Source organism: Panicum virgatum, chromosome 7K (assembly GCF_016808335.1).
Source record: "Panicum virgatum strain AP13 chromosome 7K, P.virgatum_v5, whole genome shotgun sequence".
Taxonomy (NCBI): Eukaryota; Viridiplantae; Streptophyta; class Magnoliopsida; order Poales; family Poaceae; genus Panicum; species Panicum virgatum.
Window position 1 is genome coordinate 25,171,371 of NC_053142.1, and position 19,125 is coordinate 25,190,495.

The window sequence follows — 19,125 nt, forward strand, 5'->3', positions numbered from 1 at the left end:
ATAGATCAGCTTGTCTCTTTGTTTTCCCCAGACGCCGCTGGCACACCGTGCACCCCGCTCTGCTGCACCTCCCGGCCGGCCGCGATCCCCGACGGCGGTGCCGCGCCGCCGTAGGGCTGCGGAGTTGAGACCCTCGCTGCGCTCTCCTTGTTTTTCCCTGAACGCCGGCGCCGAGCACCCCGCCCAGCCCCGCACCCCTCTCTGCTACGCCTCCCAGCCTGCCGCGATCCGCGACGGCAGCGCCGTGGTGCACGTGCAGCCACACTACGCCCAGCGGGAGAGTTGCAGAGGAGAGACCCTCGCCGCTAATCTCTCGTCTGCATCCGCGACGGCTTGCTGCACGGCTCAAAGCAGAGGCTCGTGATCCAGGTTCTCGTGGGCTAGGGTTCAGCGGCGAGGATTCTTCTACCTAGGAGCTCTGCAGCGCGAAGCAGTCACTGGGTGGCGTGGAACCCCAGCGCGGAGGCATGGAACCACATACGTTGCATCGGCAAGGCTTAGAAGATCACCAAGGTGAGTCCTGCAACCATTGATATGATAAGATGTCTTCAATGTCTTGTGCTATATTAGTAGGAGTGTCCTGGCACGCACATGAATTTTTATGGTAATGTTGAATTAACATGAACTAGATCTGTAAAATCAATTTGTGGTGTTCCTGTTGCTATTCAAAATAGATATGCACATCTGCACAAATGTGAACACATATGCTAATTTGTTTATATTGAAATCTGATGAGAAAATATGGATAAATTATGATCTGCTTTGTGGAGATATGCCCAGATGTTTGTAGGGGCATAAATACAGTAATATAGATACTGCAACAGCCAAAAGAGGTGCTGGAGGAAGCTGTCCACAAGAAAAACAAGTGCATACAGACCAGCAGTCCAAAGAGCCTTACATGACCAACCAGCAGGTAACGAATTTATGCTAATCTATTATATTCATGCTCCATTAATCAATGTATATATATAATATTCACTATAACCTAACTGACCTATACTAGGTGGAGATGATACTTCAAGCCATCACGAAAAATCGTGTGGCAGCGGAGCGAAGAGTCATGGAAATGGAACAGAAAGTTTGTTAAAAAATTCTAACCCTTGAAGAAGAATTGGCAGATATCAGAATGGAACGGACTCTCCCATCTAAGTTATGTTCCATTGAAAATGATATATCCAATATTAGAAGTGAATTGAAGGTGTCTATTTTAACAGACTTTTCATTTCCACTATATTGCTCAAAGTTTATGTACTAAATAAATCTTTGTGCAGGATATTAATTCTGCATTGCTCAGCAACAAAACTAATGCATCCTAGGATGAAAGAAACATACCCCATGCCGAAGATGGAGGAATGGCAGCCAAGCACCCTATTAACTCCTTTCAACAATTGAAGGTCCATACAGAGACGCCTGAATCTACATCTGTACCACGAAACATTGAAACTGATATATCCAATATTAGAAGGGAATTGAAGGTGACTGACTTTTCATTTTCACTATATTGCTCAGAGTTTATGTACTAAATAAAACTTTGTGCAGGATATTAATTCTGCATTGCTCAGCAACAAAATTCATGCACCCCAGGATGAAAGGAACATATCCCATGCTGAAGATGGAGGAATGGCAGCCAAGCACCCTATTAATTCCTTTCAACAATCGAAGGTCCATACAGAGATGCCTGAATCTACACCTGTAGCACAAAGCATTGAAAATTTGCAGCCAAGCATGAAAGACTGTGGCTCCACAGGAGATAGGTCAATGTTAGCAAGCAAAACACTTCTGCGCAAGACCGGTGGTCGTGACATATATGCTCATCACTCACTCCAATATTTATACACCAATGACAAGCACATAAATGAGTCAATCGAATATTTTGGTAAGCAAGTAAAGAAAGTTTGTTTTGTGAAACAATGGATAAATTTGTTATCTTTGACCGACGATATCATACCATTGGTTATATTTGCAGATTTCAAGTATGATTACGTCCTGACAGAGGAAGATAAAGAGGCACTGCATTTTATCACGCACAGTTATCAATATGCCGTAGTTGTTGACATTGCAGTTATTCTTCTAACAGTAAAGTTCTTAGAACCACATGTCAAGGATGGATGGTTACTGGACGCGGTAAGCTACTTTGGTTGCCCATCAGTATATAATATTTCACATTAAGGCTGCTATATGACATTCTACTCCTTATGCAGGTCATTGATGCATATGCATACATTGCTAATATCGAAGATTCCTTTACATCAGTCATTACAACTACCCAAAGCCAAGATTTATCAGGGGACCGCGGAGATTTTGACCCTAAACAGGAAAGGGCATGGATTGCTAGAATTGGCCATCATTGTGCAACATGCCGAATGGTTTGTATCTTTCCATCTTAATTTGTAACTTATTCCTTCTTGCATAGGTCGGTGAATTTGTTTCAACTCAACCTCAATGTCAATTACAGGTTTTTGTCCCATTTAATTTGTGGGGATGCCATTGGTGCTTATTGGTGGTTAATAACACCAAAAAAGAGATCCAGATTCTGAACTCCTTAGCTGGTGTACCACACTTCCGCGATGAGAAGAAGGAAATAACTATGGTAACAAGCTGATGTCAGTACAATAACCTATTTGTATCACCTCCAGCAACATTATTACTCACCCAATTATATTAATTACTGAATGTGCAAAAGGTGAAGAACCTACAAGCATGTATTGAGGCAGCGGTTGAAGCTGGTTTCGTAACACCTACAGAATCTATCGACCTTAATGCATGGGAAAGAGTGCCATACACTAACATACCCCAACAAAATGATAGGTACGCCTGATGATACAGACAATACAATCTATCACACACCTCATGCATGATACATCAATTTTGATATGCAGCAAGTCTTGTGGTGTCTATGTTATCAAATATATGTTGGAATGGAACAGAATTCAAATGTGTAACAATTTCACACAGGTGCATGCATTGCTATAGTTTATACCCATTTCTAACTTCATTAGTACAAATACAACCTTTTTAACAAATGACATGCCTTTTACTGTAGGATCAAATGGACCTACCTACCTAAGATTTCTTTCATTAGAATTATATTTCACGCAAACATGTTTCATGGCTTTTGTTTCAATTCTCTTCAGAAAGAACTTTATTTGGCTGCAAATCCAAAAGTTAGTGCATCAGATGGTGAAGTCTGCATAATCGGCACAAGAACTGGTAACATAAACAAGAAGATCGGGAAAAAGTCTGATTATAAGACCAACAACCCAAATGATCAAGCAAAACTGTCAAAAGGCCAAAAGAAACGGGGTCGACCAAGGAAAGATGGGCACAATACCAAGGCTACCACAACAAATGGAACCAACAAAAGTGAGATGTCAACTGTTGCACGTGATCCTGGTGCCAATAGAAGAATCTCCATTCCAAGCCAGTACAAGAAGAGCCCTTACAATAAACCATAGAGTGTCATCACTTTCAGTTCTACCAGCATCCTTTACTATGGAGTTCAGGCTTGTGCTTCCATTGGCTACGAGCATCATGTGCTTTAGTTTAAATTTGTACAGAGATGAAGTCATATTATTGATTACATTGTTACTTTTAGTGGGACTATAATTTTTCATCCTTCAATAGCTCTTTTTTTTCCAACATGAATGCGTAATATCTTTTCATCTTTTCTAAAAAAATGAGTTATTACCATCTTAGCACATTGTTATCGAGACTGGTGGAGAAGCACCAAAGGTGCATTTCAAGTGTAAGAGGTACTGCAATCAGTCATATTAATCTAGCGATTTTTCAAACCTTATAGCTTTGGCACTGTTTTTGCTAGCCCAATTTTCAGGTTACCACTTTTGTGGCTGGGCTCATCTGAGTAGCAGTTGAAAGTGTCTGCCAAACCACGCAAATTGATTTGTAGAGCATAGAACACTTGTAACTACAAATAAGGCACCATGACCAGTGTATCTAGAGTGTTTGTTAGTGGTTTTTTGCAGCAAAACATATGGATACAAGTGTAACCAGACTTCTACGAGAAGATCTTTAATTTTACTAATTTTGACAAGTCTTATTTTAGTGTGCTGTCGTGGAGAAAATTCATAGTAACATAGTCTTGCTGAATGAGCTCCTCCATTAGTGATACTACATTCTGCTTATAACTGGCACCGCTCCTAATTTTCAAACCGAATGTATACATGTTTTATTTTACTAATTATTACTATGGGCTCATAACATGACCTGCCAGTTATATATAGTATCAATCACTACTGTTTGCCTACATGAGCCGAAAACAACCTCTACTTTATATTTCTGCTACATAGTCACAATCGAAACTAATACAATTGTGAACACGTTTGTGGAGGATGCATCCATAGCACAAAGGAAAGCCAATGTGTTAATCATTTTCTATTCTTCCCTCTCTAGTTCTGACATGTTGGTTAAGGTAAAATGGTAGCATAAAAAAAATTTAGCACTGCACATTATGCCACTTGAGATGCATCGCCATTAGCTTCAATTAATACCTCAAAAATCTGTGAGACTAGATGGGCTGAAACGAACCAAGACACAATAAATTGCAAGAGAATGCAGACTCATGCTTCAGATCGGAGTTCAGATTACGAACCAAGAGCTCAGAGTATGGATCGGATGAATTAATTAATATCAAGAGCAGAGCGGCTTGCCAGAGGTGTCGTAGCCTCACCGGTGTCCGTGGCGCCAACTTGAGGGATGGGAGAACAGATCGCTTCTTGCCGGGAGGGGTCTGCTATGTCGGCGGCGGCGGCGCGAGCTCGCCCAACGTTGTGCCCCTGTGACCTATGCCAGCCCCGCGCCTTCCAGTCATCAGTCCACGCCTTGACGCTGCGCCGTTTACCCAGGCCCCGTCCCTTCCGTTCATGCCGCCATCGCCGGACTTGACATGCAGTGACGGGGGGTGGCTTTTGGCAGCGGCGGCGGCGACAGCGATGAAGATGACGTCCATGCTGCACCGGGTAGACTGCCCTGCTTCTCGCCTGTGCCGCGCCGCCATCCCCGGACTGGGGTCATGCGCCGGCAAGGGCCTGGCCGCTGCCGCCGGCGGCAACAGCGACAGCGGAAGCGACGCGACGCGACGGGACTTCGATCGATTGTTGAAAGGATAAAGGAACAGAGGAATATTGAAAGTACTAAAATACCATTTATACCATTTAGATGATTTCTATAAGTGATTTCTGGCCCACAAAATAATAGTTCCTAGCCCACATATTTAGTTCTTGGTTCCTCTTATTTTTAAACCATTAGATCTAAACCCATCAACGGCTCATAAAAACTCCAAGCAATGTAAAATTTCTCATAACATAATAGGATAGTCAGGATTGAATTGATCAACTGATTAGCAAAAGAAGGGTCTGACATGGGTGATGGAAACATGGTGATCACCTGATCGGTGATGCAAAGAGGTAAAGACAAATAACACTCACGGAGTCACGATCTCACAGCCTGAGGGAGGCGCCTTGAATCGTTGAATTCACGTCTCGGCGTGATGGCGTCCGCGCGTCGGCCGTCTGTCGCGAGCTCGCGATGTATGCGCGGCGGCGGCGGCGGCGGCGCGACGCACCCTCTCCGCGGGCCCCGAAAACAGATGAAAAGATGCACCCAATGAGTCGCTGGAGTGCTGGACAGAATTTAGAAAACCACAATGCACCTGCTATCCGGATGACGTATAGCAATACCTGTCTACGGTACCCTGTATACGTTAGCTCCGTGGAGCCCCTAGGAATCGGGGGCCCTGGGCGGCTGCCCCTCTCGGCCCCCTCAGGGCCGGGCCGGGCTTGAACGAAAACGGTGTACTACTGTGTAGCATTTAACCGGTGTTTAAACGGGCTAAACGATTGTTTAGGCGAACAGTACTGAGAACCAACCCGGGGCTAGGAGTGCCCGTCCCGGGGGCAAGGGACCAGCGGTGTTGCCCGCTGCTCGGGAAGCTCATCGGCCTCGACGCCGCCCCGCCATCAGGAACAACACATAATAACACCGAAATTTCCAATATTTCATTTCTATCCCTAGGGTCTCATAAAATTAGACATCGACCAAATTTTTTCTATTTATCCCGTGCGACAATCCCGCACTTATAATATTTATTCTTATTTTTATTTATGAACAAGTGATGTTTAATAGCTTAGAAATAGTTTCAGGTCAAATTCTATAATTTTTTTCGGAATAATTTGAATTTTTTTTGAATTTGGTCTGATATTTTTGATATATCTTGTTTATCCTATTTATCAATAACCTCTGATAAATTTTTATTTCCGATAATGAAAACCTTGCGTGCCCCTCGGCCTGGCACTACTACAGAATATGCCTTTGTTCCAAGTCATTTGTCCCGACTGTCTTTGGACCCGGGATAATAGGTGGCTTTTGTCCCGGGTCCAACGGCTAGCCGGGCCAGCGGGGGGACAGGGGCCTTTTGTCCCGGTTGGAGACACCAACTGAGACAAAAAATGGGCATTTTGTCCCGGGTGGAGCTAGCAACCGGGACAAAAGGGAGCCTTTTTGTTCCGGGTGGAGCCAGCACCCGGGTCAAAAAAGCGACCGACGTCTCCCTCCCGATATTTTCCAAGTTGCTGGCTCCTCTCATCTCATTTCTCTCCCTCTCCTCTCCCTCTGCCTTATCTTCTTCCTCCCGCAGTCCCACCCCCCTTCCTCAGCTTCCTTCTCTCCTCCCTCCCTCCGGCCCTCAGCTTCCTCCCCGGTGTGGGCGGGGCCGGCGAGCCGCAGCCAGGGCGTGGCCAAGGCCCGGGCACCGGCCAGGGTGGCTAGGGCCCGTTGGAGCGCCTCCAACCCAGTGGCGTCGGCGGCGCGGGTCCGCGCCGTGGCCAGGCCCCGGCGGCGGCAACAACTCGGCCCGGCGGGGGCTGCTCGGCTCGGTGGGGGCGGTCGCCAGCGCGGGTCCGCGCCGCGGCCAGGCCCCGGCGGCAGGCACAAGCTCGGCCCGGCAGGCGCGGTTGCCGGCGCGTCCAGGCCCCGGCGGGGTCGGCTTGGGTCCACGCCCCGGCCAGGCCCTCACGGTGGCAGCAGCTCTGCTCGGTCACGCCGGCGGGGATGGCGCCGCCAGATCCAGGCTGGCGGCGCTGCTGTTCTTGTTTTTTTTGTCAAATATGTATATGTGAACGGATTAATTTGTGAAAAAATCGTTTGTAGTTGTGATAATTGATTTTGTGAATGATTGATTTATGATTGTAATTGATTTTGAATTTGGTGAAGCTGGCTCCCGTACGCGGGCGCTAGCGACCTAATTTTTTTTGTTCGCAAAAATTAGCATTTGTCCCGGTTCGATAGCTTCCGGGACAAAAGAGATGCACGTATTTATCCCGGACGGCCAATCCTGGTTAAGGAACCGGGATAAAAAGCAGTTGTAGATCGGGACAAAAGCCCTGTTCTGTAGTAGTGTGGGCCTCCTCCTCAGCCACTGCGGCAACACCACCATCCCCGCCGGCGTCTCTTTTCCACCCGCCGCTGCTTAATCGCGGCACGACGCGGTGTGCTCCAACCCACATTTATTTTCGAATAATGCTCCAGCCCACATCGTTGATAGATCTCTCTATGTCCAGCCCGTGCAAGTATGTCATGCGGCAACCGCAAGTCCTAAGTGTGCGCATAATAACACGTGGCGCACGTAGTCTTGTAGTACGCGAACTGTTGTTTTGTCACGCACATAAATATGCTTTTGCTATAAACTTTATAAGTGAAATAAAAAGACATGCGTGTATGGTTGTGTTAATTTTGAACCTTTGGTCATCTGTGATATGTGATGCTACTCTTGCTCTTGACATGCATGTTTGATCAAATGCTATTACTTGCAACAACCCACCTCTAGAACCAACTATCCAGCGGATCGTCGCCTTGGTTCTTCAGGGCATTATAGCACCCGACTAAATAATAGGGCCCATGCACCAAGACCGTCGCACCCGACCAACCAACACCCAGCCCCCCCCCCCCCCCCCCCCCCCCCCCCCCCCCGCGCAGCCGGCCTTGGGTTGGGTCCGAGCTGATGGCGTGGCCGGGAACCAGCAGGAATTGAAAATGGTAGCAAAAACTAACCTATACATTTGAAATCAGTGGCTTGTAATGTCGAACCCAAGCAGCATCAAGAAAACCAAGCCTGGTCTGTAATGATATTTGCAATTAGAATTTTTACGGGATATTGAGATTCAAAACAAAGATATATATACAAGCAGTTTTGCCTACATTACCTGTAGCACTGTGAGAGAAGGGCCAACAAACAAGCAGTGCTAACCCTGAAAAAGAGCAATGTGACGAGTTGTGAAGTTAATTCAGGCTGCAGAATGTATTCACCATGCATATCCAGAGCGCAAAGATTTATTCAAGGGGAATATACCTATCTGTAACCATGTCCAACACAGCTCCAAATGTCGATGCTGATTCATGGAATGAAACAAACTGATCAGATGATTTCAAAACACACCAGATATCTTATATACTGACCAATATTTCACTTCAGAATATATAACCTTTTTAAAATTCTTAAAATGTGCAAATTAATCAATATAGTGTTACCTTGATTGAACTTCCGTGCAAACCAACCATCAACGCCATCGAGGACAAAGCTGATATTTTTGCAAGGATGTTAGAACCATATACATGAACCTACATAAACGGTCTGCATACTATAACGAACCAAAGTAGTCTGCAGAAGTTTACGACACACCTAAAGAAGTACAGGATAGCAAAGAGGGTCCTGTTTGAATCAACAATACAGATAAAACGTGTAACACAAATACTGGAACCATAACGACGGGACTGGCTACTCTTGTGAAAACACATACAAGATTATCCGGTTAGCTTGAAATAATAAAGCAAATAAGTAAACGGAAAACCATCCAGAGACTTACCAATGATGTTAGGGATGTAAAGATAGACCGACGGCATCTTCTCTGCGGCCGACTTTGGCATGGGCAATCAGAAGAGCTTGGAGACAATCTGTTGGTCACTAGAATTGACGGCCGCAGAGCATTTCTTGGGATTCCTGTGAGACAACAGCAGCATTTCACATAAGGACGGAGCGGTTGCAGAGCAGACCGGAAGCCGAAGTTGTCGCCCCCGCCGGTCCGGGCCCAACCCCATAACCGAACTTCATCGCAGACATCGCGGCTCCGGCGGAGGCGGATGAGGAGCCGGCGGCAGCAGCAGGCGTGAGGGAGGAGCGGATTAGAGGCGAGGGAGGAAGAAGGCATTGGGGAGGGAGACGGGCACGGGCGATGAGAATGGGAGAAATAGAGGACCTTTTTTTTGGTGTCTCCATGTCAATTGACTGATATTTTGATATTTGTCAATCGATGATATCAATAGTTCGTCCATCATCCATTCACCCAAGGGCTCAGCTGCTAACTCATTCGAGTCGCACGCCTCTTCTCCTCTCTCGAACTCTCTCGCTCAGCTACAGTTGAGAGAGGCGAATCAGGGCGATTCGGTCTCCGCGCGGCGGCTATGATACGCAGATACTTCGCAAAACTCACGTACCGGTATCGGATACCTGTACTCCACGGATACTCCCGGATACGTATCCTGTAAGTATCGGACTATTTAGGTATTTTCAAATAATAAAAATAAATCGGATACTCGTGGGATACCGGTGGATACCTGTCCGATACCTTCAAACCCTAACAACACCACTCAATCGCTTCCTATAAAGGTCCTCTGTTCAGCTGTGCTACCCTCTCATCCCCATTCGCGCAGCCGCAGGCCCGCAGTAGCCTCGCACGGCTCGCGCAGCCCGCATGGCCGCTAGAGAGGGAGAGGATGAGCCGCGGCCTCCGGAGAGGGAGAGGAGGAGCCGCGGCCGCTGGAACTGGCCGCTACACAGAGAAAGAGAGAGAGAGAGTGCCGGAGGTTGGGGAAGAAGACGATCGACATCCATTCGTGGAACAGACGAACAGGTAAGATAAGGTTGGTTCTTTTTTCCTTTGCCCCTTCCCTTTTCTAATAATTATAGAACATATGAATATATGAGTTTATGACGCATTATAGTCCCTGGAACTTCTATTTTCTCACATTCTAGATCCTAAAACTTTTATTTATTTTTATTTTTATATATATTGGCGTATCCCCGTATCCTTGTTTTTGGAAAAATGGCGTATCGGAGTATCCCCGTATCGTATACCGGTATCCGTATTCGCGTATCCGGGCAACATAGGCCGGCGGAGCCGGCGGTCTTCCTCGCCTCCGATGTCCCTTGGGGCTTCGCGAGGCGGTGGAGACCGCTGCTCTCCCGCCGGTCGGAGGGAGTACTAGTAGATCTAGGGTTTGTTTCCCGGCGGCGTGGTCGAGGCGGCGGCGGCGACGCCATAGTGGAATAAGGTCCTCTCCGATTCGTCCTCGCCCCGTTGGTGTTATGCTCCGACGCCGACGGCGAGCCAGTGGAGGTGGGGTTTCCATCGGTGAACCCCTGTACAGGAGTCTTGTGCCGACGGTTCGTCGCGAGGTGAGCTCGTTCGGCTTTTGTTGGTGGAGAGGCAGCTTTGGGTTGTGGGATTGGCAGGGAAGTGGAGATGCTGGTTCGGTTGTGCCGCGGCGGCGTCAGTCGGCGTCGGCGAGCCGGCATCCAGGGTCACCGGGGCTTGGGGCGCGTCCTCGGCCGATGGATCTTCAACGTCTGCTCCATCTCGCCCATGGGGGCAGGTGTCTACTGCGGCTCTTCTCAAAGCTTGCTGGCGATGGAGCCCTGGCGACCTGTGGTGGGTGGAGATCGTCTTCCGGCGATGGCCGGTGGCGATGGCTTCTGGAGGATTCGGCCTGCAGTTGGTCCAAGGGCTTGCTTGCATTTTCTTTGTTTTCTAGGGGCCTTCGTGCTATTAGGTCAGTACAGCTGTCCTCTGTATCCTGTGTTGACGTATCTGTATTTGTACGTGTCCATGTACGGTATCCTTAACTAGAAATACAGGTATGTTTGCTCAAAAAAAAGGGCTCAGCTACTATTACTGGGCCCGCAGTTCATAATAGCGCACCCATTAAACATATAGGCACATCCATATCGGGTGCGCCTTTGGTTTGCAGACCCGTTAGCATTCTAGGCCTATTTTGTCTGCTTTGGAGGCCTGTTAAAGAGTGCTGCTGCTGCTGTTACCGGTCCAGGGCCTATTCTTTTCTTTTGGACAGCTAGAATAGAAACAAAAATCACAACAAAAACAATAAAATCAAAATTTTACATGTGCATTTTTTGACCTATAATAAAATTACATATACAATTTATCCTAGCTGTATAACTAGGACCTCTATTGAAGGTAACAGGACCTAATTGTAAAACTGAGCAACATGCCCAACACACACACAAACTGTGTGTTTGTAGCTGCTAATTTTTTTTTTCTTGGAGCATTTCCATATACAACCATTGTAAACATAAAATTTATAACACATGAAAATTTTATATATAGAAGTATAATATACTCGTAGCATTTTATTTCAAGAAAAAATATACTCGTAGCATAAAATGGAATGCTAAAAGGTTACACCTCCAAAAGATCACAAATTGTATCCAACCAAACATACATCGAACACCCCAATTGGCCAAACTCCAAAGCAAAAGCAGACAGCCATCACCATCACAAGTGGAAGAAAAGTTGGAAAAGTCAATGAACATACCTCTTTCTTGCTGAAAAAAATACTAACTGTAACTTGAAATTTTTATAAACTACAACAACTTATAGAGTAAAAAACTCTGGTCAAGACAAAAAAGAGTTGAATATCAGTATATTTGAACAGAGCACCTAGCAGCCAAAGTATATGCACACCTGCTAGTCCAAATCCACCAAAGACATCAAGTTAGAAATTAGGTGTTGTTTGTGATTCAATCATTACTAATGCCATATGTACAATAATAAAAACTGGCAGATACTTGAGTTTTAAAAAATCCAAGAGATATGTACAATACAGCGGATAAGTTATGAGTTCAGACACTTCCTCATTAGATCAAATTTGATAGACTAAAAAACCTCCACCAAATGTAAATCTATGCACAGCATTATGTTTATTATAAAAGATAAACATAAGTAAAAAGTAAATATAAAAATTTACATATGAACAATATTTAAATTAACAATTTTCTCCAGCTGTAAATTTAGTATAATGACCATTTAAGTTTTTCATAATACAAAAAAGGAACTAGCTGATTGCTACCAAACAGAAAAGGTGATAAAACAGAAAGGGGCTTAGCTATTATAATCCTTCTACGCTCTTGTCCCCATTGGTCCTACAAATTGGCTCCTTAGCTAGCTGTCACAATTGAACTGTACAAGGATGAGATAATTTCATGGTTATCTCAAGTACATTATTACATTATTTTGTATCATGTAGATAATTAAAGGGGCAACAACATATGTCACATTTCAAGTATGATCAGTTCATGAGCCCATTTGACACACCGCAGCAACACTATAAGTTGCAGTGCAACTATACCACAATTAAATGACTAATTCACAATATATACAAAATCACATACATTTTTCTAATTTACATTAACCCATCGAATAAAACTTAAAAATTGCATGTTAGCAAAAGTAAAGTTACAAATTTTATGATGGATGTAAAACAATGGTACCATATGACTTAACACTTGTCCGACTTGATTAGATTATCACAGTGAAAAAAATACACTGTAAATAATGATGGAAGTGTTGTAATTGAAACATATAGAATTTCTCCAATAATATATTACTATAAATTATCTTAGCTACAAAACTCTTTAAAAAATGATATGCCATCTCATACCTATACATTGCATAGTAAAACTTATGTTTTTAAACAAACTTGTAATATGTGCAGAGGAACATTATCGCAGTTGAAAATTTATTAATTGCATAAAAAATACACTTAGATATCTGTCTAAAACTTTTTTGTTAGAAAAAATTAACCAAAAGAATAACACAACACTGTATTAAATTAATACAACTTTGACAAAAGCAATTCTAGGACCAAATATAGAGAGTATACCTTGTTAAATGGCACCGATGGTAGAAAAAGCATGTTAGAAAAAATAGATTTTATATGAAATAAATGTAAACATTTTAGGTGATGACTGTTAGTTTAAATTCTCGTCGAGGATATCAAAATAACATTCATATATTCCCATTCCAGGTGCACTAACAATTTATGCATCCCCATAAATACTTAAATCACCAATGAAATGATAAGGATCAGTTGCGGGCTTAATTTCCAATTGATTAAGAAATTAAAGAAACACTAATTAACAAGAAAAAGAGAGGAGAAGATCCAGAACATGGGGGAAACAGGGAAAGAAATGGAAGTCACTCAACTTCAGTTCGCTGCAGAGAAACACTGCCGACACCTGCGACTGTGTGTTGGGATCTCGCTGCCCCTTGAAGGCCCTGCGTCGTTGCGGCACAAGCTGCGCAGCGCTGGCTCCTCCTCCATCTCTCTTGCTCACACTAGTACACCCAAAGGGAAGAAATGGGAATGGATGTGGCCATGTGGGGACGGAGGACCCAAGGAAGCGGAAGGGCCACAGGGGGTGTGAGGAAGTGCAACAGGGGGTGCCGGGGTGGTGCAGCGTGAGTCAACAGCAGGATCCGGTAAACGGGCGCTCGTGAACTCACGGGAGCGGACCCGACTACATGGATTACACACAAATCAATCTCTAACGTCCGTTGCCGATCCAACACTCCTATGCGTCGATTGACAAAAAAGCTAAATCTCAATCAGTTGATAAGGAGCAAATCTGTTTTTTTCTTCTGTTTATTAATTTTAATTTCTCCTTTCTATTTTCTTACCATATCATGTGGGGCCCACCACACCGTGTAAGGGCATCTGATTCTACACAACTGGACAACCACCAAGCATGTTTGAACTCCCGTATGCTGTAGCTTGATGTCCCTTGATAATCCATCAATATTAATTAATAAATTGTTCGATGTGTTACCTTTATTAATTTAGCTAGAAAATACCTAATTACTCATTCAAAGCACAATTTGGACTACTGTTTTTTTTGCTAAGACATATTTATAAAACATAATAAAGTATGTATTTATGTAGCTACATTTGAAGATAAATTTGCTGGTACCATTTATAAATATCCAAATCAACAAATATAAAGAAATTTATAACCAACGTTTGAAATTGTTAGCTTACAATGCTAAAAGGTCACTTATTTGTGATGGGAGGTAGAAAAAAAGCTAGAATTTGAATAGAACAGGCCTTTATGACTTAAATCTATTTATTGCATAAGCATATTCCACATTGCAATATAAAGTAAACAAAAATATGTCTGCAGCTTGTGGGAAATGCATGGTCCATGATATCTTAAATTATTTGTTGTAGTTTTAATATTAAGTAGTTTTTTTTCAAAAAAACAACAACATTGACAACTGAATCCTACTGCTACGTATACTTGTTATTACCTTGAATTCTTAAATTTCATGGCAACTATAGGCACATTCCGTGTTTATCATGTATGGTATGAATAAGGTCACCGGATTTAAGATGACATTATAATCCCAATTCCCAAAATACAGTTTTTCAGATGAGCATCCAAATACAGTCAATCGATTCAAGAATCAGATCCAAAGGCCTAAGGCCTCGCTTTACACAAAGCAAATATCTAAAGCCGAACCCATGTCTTTCTTTACAGCATATATAGAGAAAAGAGGGGATGACTGCAAACCATATATATACAACTTGGCAAGACAGCTTAAGCTAACAAAAGGATTAACCCACACTAATTCTTCCCCTGAGGCGGATTATTAATTTGTGTAGAGCAGTAGTAGAGCAATAGAGCTAACGAGGGGGGCACTAGGCAGCTGTAGCGACTGGGCAGATTGAGTGAACTCATAAGTCAATGGGTAAAAACAACATAAAGATCGAGTACAATAACTCATTTTGTCCTAGAGTTCGGACGCCCCACTTAGCCAAAATATAATTGAGCAACGTTTCAAAAATCATAAAATCAAATTAATATGCAGAGACTGAACTTGCAAAATTTTGACATAAATTCAATTCATCTTTGATGTTGAGATTTAAAAAACACATGTTTTACTGGTAGCACACGTGATGAAAATTGCCATATTGATTTCTTTCAATTTTGTTCTTGACATATAGGACGGATGTGAATCTAAATTATTGCAGACATACTTATTAACTTTATGTGTACTATATATACTTTTTGATGAACTTCTGAAACATGGCAACACGATAAATTCACTAACGGGGATGCTCGCACTAGGTTGACAATAGATCTGCATTACATAAAGAATATGCCAAACGTAAGTGAATCATATTGGCCTTATGCTTTCTTCCATCCTTTTAGATAAATATATATGATAATACAATTTTTATTGTGGTGTTCTTGAACATACCCTTTCTAAATTTTTTTGAACGGTATCCTTTCTAAATTTGAAATTTTCAATTTGGGATGACGGCCCATCACAAACGACTCATCTTCTCTATATACGAATCTTGGATCAAACCGCGGGCGCCCGATAGGGTCACGTCGCCCGCTAACTCGATAACTGTCGGATCCAGCAAAGACACGGTAGGGACCGTCTGATCAGGGTCATAGCTGGTGGCTCACCCGTTGAGCTGTCAAGGGTCGTGAATCCTCGCGAACCCGCTCGCAAGGTAACTCCTGTACCTCCCTCCTCTCGGCGCGAGCGTCGCCGCCGCGTTTCCAGCCATCCCGGCGCGGGTGACGGCCCCAGCGTCCCCGGCGCAGGCAGAGTGCGGGCGTGGCAAACCAAGCCGCTCCGGTCCTGGCCATCCTGGCACGGGCGGGTGCCCAAGCAGCCCCTGCGACTCCGGCGCGGCCGGCTGTGCGGGCGTGGGCTCAACGTCCACCACGCTTTCTCCAACTGTGCTAGAGCATTCTGCTACCTTGCTGTCGGCCTAACCCCGACTCGCTCGCCATCCGTCGACCTCCAGCCAGCGTGAAGCCCGTGGATGGTGAGCATCAAATGCGCTTACCTCTCCCTCGTTTATCTGTACATGACTATGAGCCAGGCATCGATGATCCTCCTCCCATCCCAGGCCGTTGACTCCCCAACTCAATCACGCTAATGTGTGCTGCATCAGTATCCCAAATGCTTGAGCCAACAGGTACGAACAGTGTGCTTCAAGTCTTCAACCCTCCATCTCCATAGATAATCTGTTCCTCTTTCGATTTGTTGCAAGTAAATTGCAGATATCCTTTTTTCCTTTGAATTTCAGTATCCAACACTACCGCACATGTCAGGCTCGGCAATGTGGTGCTATGGCTGGCCACAACCACAATGCGGCATGACATTATTACTGACTAACCAATGAATTGAAATTCCTGTCTTAGTTCAAAAACAAAACAGGCAATGAAAATTGCAAATACACCATGCTGCCAAGTTAAGCATACTTAGGATGCAACAAACAACAATAAAAATTAGATAATATTGAAGGGAAGCAAGCTTGGCATACATATAAACTAGATATATATGTGTAAATTTAGCTAGAGCCTGCATTCAGTTTTCCATAGGACTCAACTAGATCAAATACTAGATCAAATACTATTTCAGTAATTTGTTCCTTTAAATTTTGTCAGACTATTCATATATCATCTTTGGTATCCCTTGGTCATTGTAACGAACGCGGCCCCATTACACCATCTTGTTGTGATTTTGGTGATCAAATGATAATGCAATCAATGGGACTAACAAGTTTGTAAGATCACATTTGTAAGATTTCTAGGTCCCATGGATGAAGTCCAAACCATATTCGAGATGTCCAATGCGCCGTAGCGATGTGTCCAATGCACTGTCAAGATGTCCAATCCACCGTTAAGATGCCAAAACATAGTGAAAACGCAGAGTTAGAATATATTTGAGGCGTCCAAATGACCGCAGCGACAAATTGAACAAGTGGCAGCAGAATTGGTTGCACCGGTTAAACCGACTCAGCATTGGTTAAACCAATGACCCAGCGCCGGTTAATCCGAGCGCTTAGTATCGGGACAATTCTATGTGTGTCTGGAAGCTAAGTGAAGAAATCCCAGTAGCACCGGTTAAACCGATGGTACCAAAACAAGGCATCGGTGCATTCATCGGAGCATCTTCTAGAGAGCATGTCGCGAAGCAAGGAGCCAAGTTTTCAGTACCGGTTGAACCGATGTCGCATCGAAACAAGGCATCGGTGCAATGACGTCAGCGCTGCAGAAGCTGAGATAGAGTTCAAGTAGCATCGGTTAAACCGACACACCCAGGCATCGGTTTAACCGATGGCAGCCACGTCAGCAGCAGGCGCATGTCAAGGCTCAACGACTATCTGTGGTTTTAGAGTGACCGGTTAAACCGATGGTCTAAGCATCGATTTAACCGATGCTTTACGTAGAATCTGGATAACGGCTACTTCGACTTGGTGGCCTATTTATATGCCTTCCCCTGGCCATTTCAAGGTTTCTGGAGTTCAAGGAGATCCTATACATATTGAAGAACACCTCCAAGCCACCCAAGAGCTTAGTGATCAAATCTTTAGTCCTTAGCACACTTTGTGAGTGTAAGTGCTAGGTTTAGCTCGTGATAGAGTGCAAGAGCAAGGTGTTGTGGCCTTGTGCTTTGGTTCTAGAGTGAACCAACCTTGTATCTCGGTGAGCCGGACATCTTTGGAGTCTTGGGGACTCACCAGCATGTCAACGACCCTCCGGCTTGGTGTGGAGCGGCGTCGATAACTTTGTGCAGGGGACGCGGAGACCCCATTCTTCGTGGAGAAGCTCCTTAGTGGAAAATGGGGCTAAGGTGACCGTGGTGACTTGGCAAACCTTGGTGGCAAGTCAAGAAGAGTCCCGGAAGAGACTTGGTGGCCGAGAAATGATACTCTTGATTGAGTGCTTCAACAACGTGGAGTAGGGGTGGCTTAGTGCCTAACCGAACCACAGGATAAATCCTCATGTCGAGAGTTTGCTTCCTCTCATCCCCTATTTACGCTTCCGCATTTATTGCAACTTGTGTGCCTTTACTTTCATAGTGTAGTATCTTGCTAGGTTGGCTATAGGTTGCAAATCTCTTTTGGGATGAGGGTTTCACACAAGAAGAACCATAGTTGCACATTTAGATAGCATGTTTTAGCTTATATTTTGTGCAAACTAGTTGGAGTCATAGGTTAAGGTTTTAAGTTGCCTAATTCACCCCTCCCTCTCTTAGGCTACGAGCGCCCAATTCCTTTCAATTGGTATCAAACCTGGGACTCACATCTTTCACAAAGAACGTCAATTCCATTGGCAATTTGTGCATACTGGCTCATTAGATCGGTTAGGTTTCACCGCCTAGTGAGTTAGCTCGTCGGAGAAGGGATGAATCCCTTTAGGAATGCTCCATGGTTCGATGGCACGGGCTTCCAATGATGGAAGGTTTTAATGCAAGTCCATCTCTAAGCAACGGGTCTAAATGTTTGGAGAGTAGTTAGTGAAGGGATGAAAAATGATGGTCAACAATAGAAGCAATATGATGTAACCGCAAAAAGCATAATCTTGTCTTCTCTTGGTGATAATGTGTTCAATCGTGTGTTTGCTTGTGAAAATGTTAAGGAGCTATGGAAGACTATGAAAGAGAACCATGAGGGCACGGAGAATGTTGCCAATGAAAGATATCATGTTCTCATTGATAAGCTTAATAGCTTCAAGCAACTTGGTCATGAAAATGCCGAAGCTATGTATTCACGATTGAATATTCTTGTGAATGAGATCAGTTCTTTAGGTGTGAAGCAAATTGAAGATATGGAACTCATTCGCAAGATCCTTCACTTACTACAGAGGCCAAACTATGATTTGGTGACAACAATTCTATATGAGAAAGAGCTCAACACCTTGAAGCCAAATCAAGTCCTCAACAAGTTGATCGCCCATGAGCTTCGCAATGACATCATGCTAAGAGCACCACCTTCTTCACCAACACATAGTGCCCTTGCAAGCAAGCAAGCCAAAATGTTGAAGAAGATGACAATCAAAGGAAGCTCAAGTGAAGAGGAAGAAGGGGATGCAAGACAATGCTCATCAAGTGATGGAAAAGAAGAGATGAGCCCCATGCTTCTCAAGCAAGCCAAAATCATGAACAAATGCTTGAAGAAGATCAACATGATGGGGTGTAAGGTCTTCCTCAAAGATGGGCCTCACCACCAACT

The 19,125-nt window shown here is 44.2% G+C and overlaps 1 protein-coding gene and 1 long non-coding RNA gene across 3 annotated transcripts; one reads left to right on the forward strand and one right to left on the reverse strand.

Moving 5' to 3' along the window:
• The first annotated feature begins 375 nt into the window (after positions 1-375).
• Positions 376-3,018, forward strand: LOC120640617. 2 transcript variants are annotated; one of them, XM_039916507.1, is made up of 9 exons: positions 376-513; positions 781-913; positions 1,004-1,198; positions 1,272-1,475; positions 1,540-2,124; positions 2,202-2,366; positions 2,456-2,590; positions 2,684-2,808; positions 2,880-3,018. In XM_039916507.1, the coding sequence occupies exons 4-9, from the start codon at positions 1,353-1,355 to the stop codon at positions 2,971-2,973; spliced, it is 1,227 nt and encodes a 408-aa protein (XP_039772441.1). In that variant the 5' UTR covers positions 376-513; positions 781-913; positions 1,004-1,198; positions 1,272-1,352; the 3' UTR covers positions 2,974-3,018. The 2 variants fall into 2 exon arrangements, with proteins under 2 accessions (XP_039772441.1, XP_039772443.1); XM_039916509.1 differs by having other exon boundaries at positions 490-913; positions 1,540-1,876; positions 1,967-2,124; positions 2,880-3,015.
• Positions 3,019-8,085: 5,067 nt separating this feature from the next.
• LOC120640619 lies at positions 8,086-13,522 on the reverse strand. Its single transcript, XR_005661917.1, has 4 exons — positions 8,542-13,522; positions 8,363-8,402; positions 8,217-8,261; positions 8,086-8,130 (listed from the first exon to the last, which is right to left on the reverse strand). It is a non-coding gene; the product is annotated as an uncharacterized LOC120640619 (long non-coding RNA).
• Between the last annotated feature and the right edge of the window lie 5,603 nt (positions 13,523-19,125).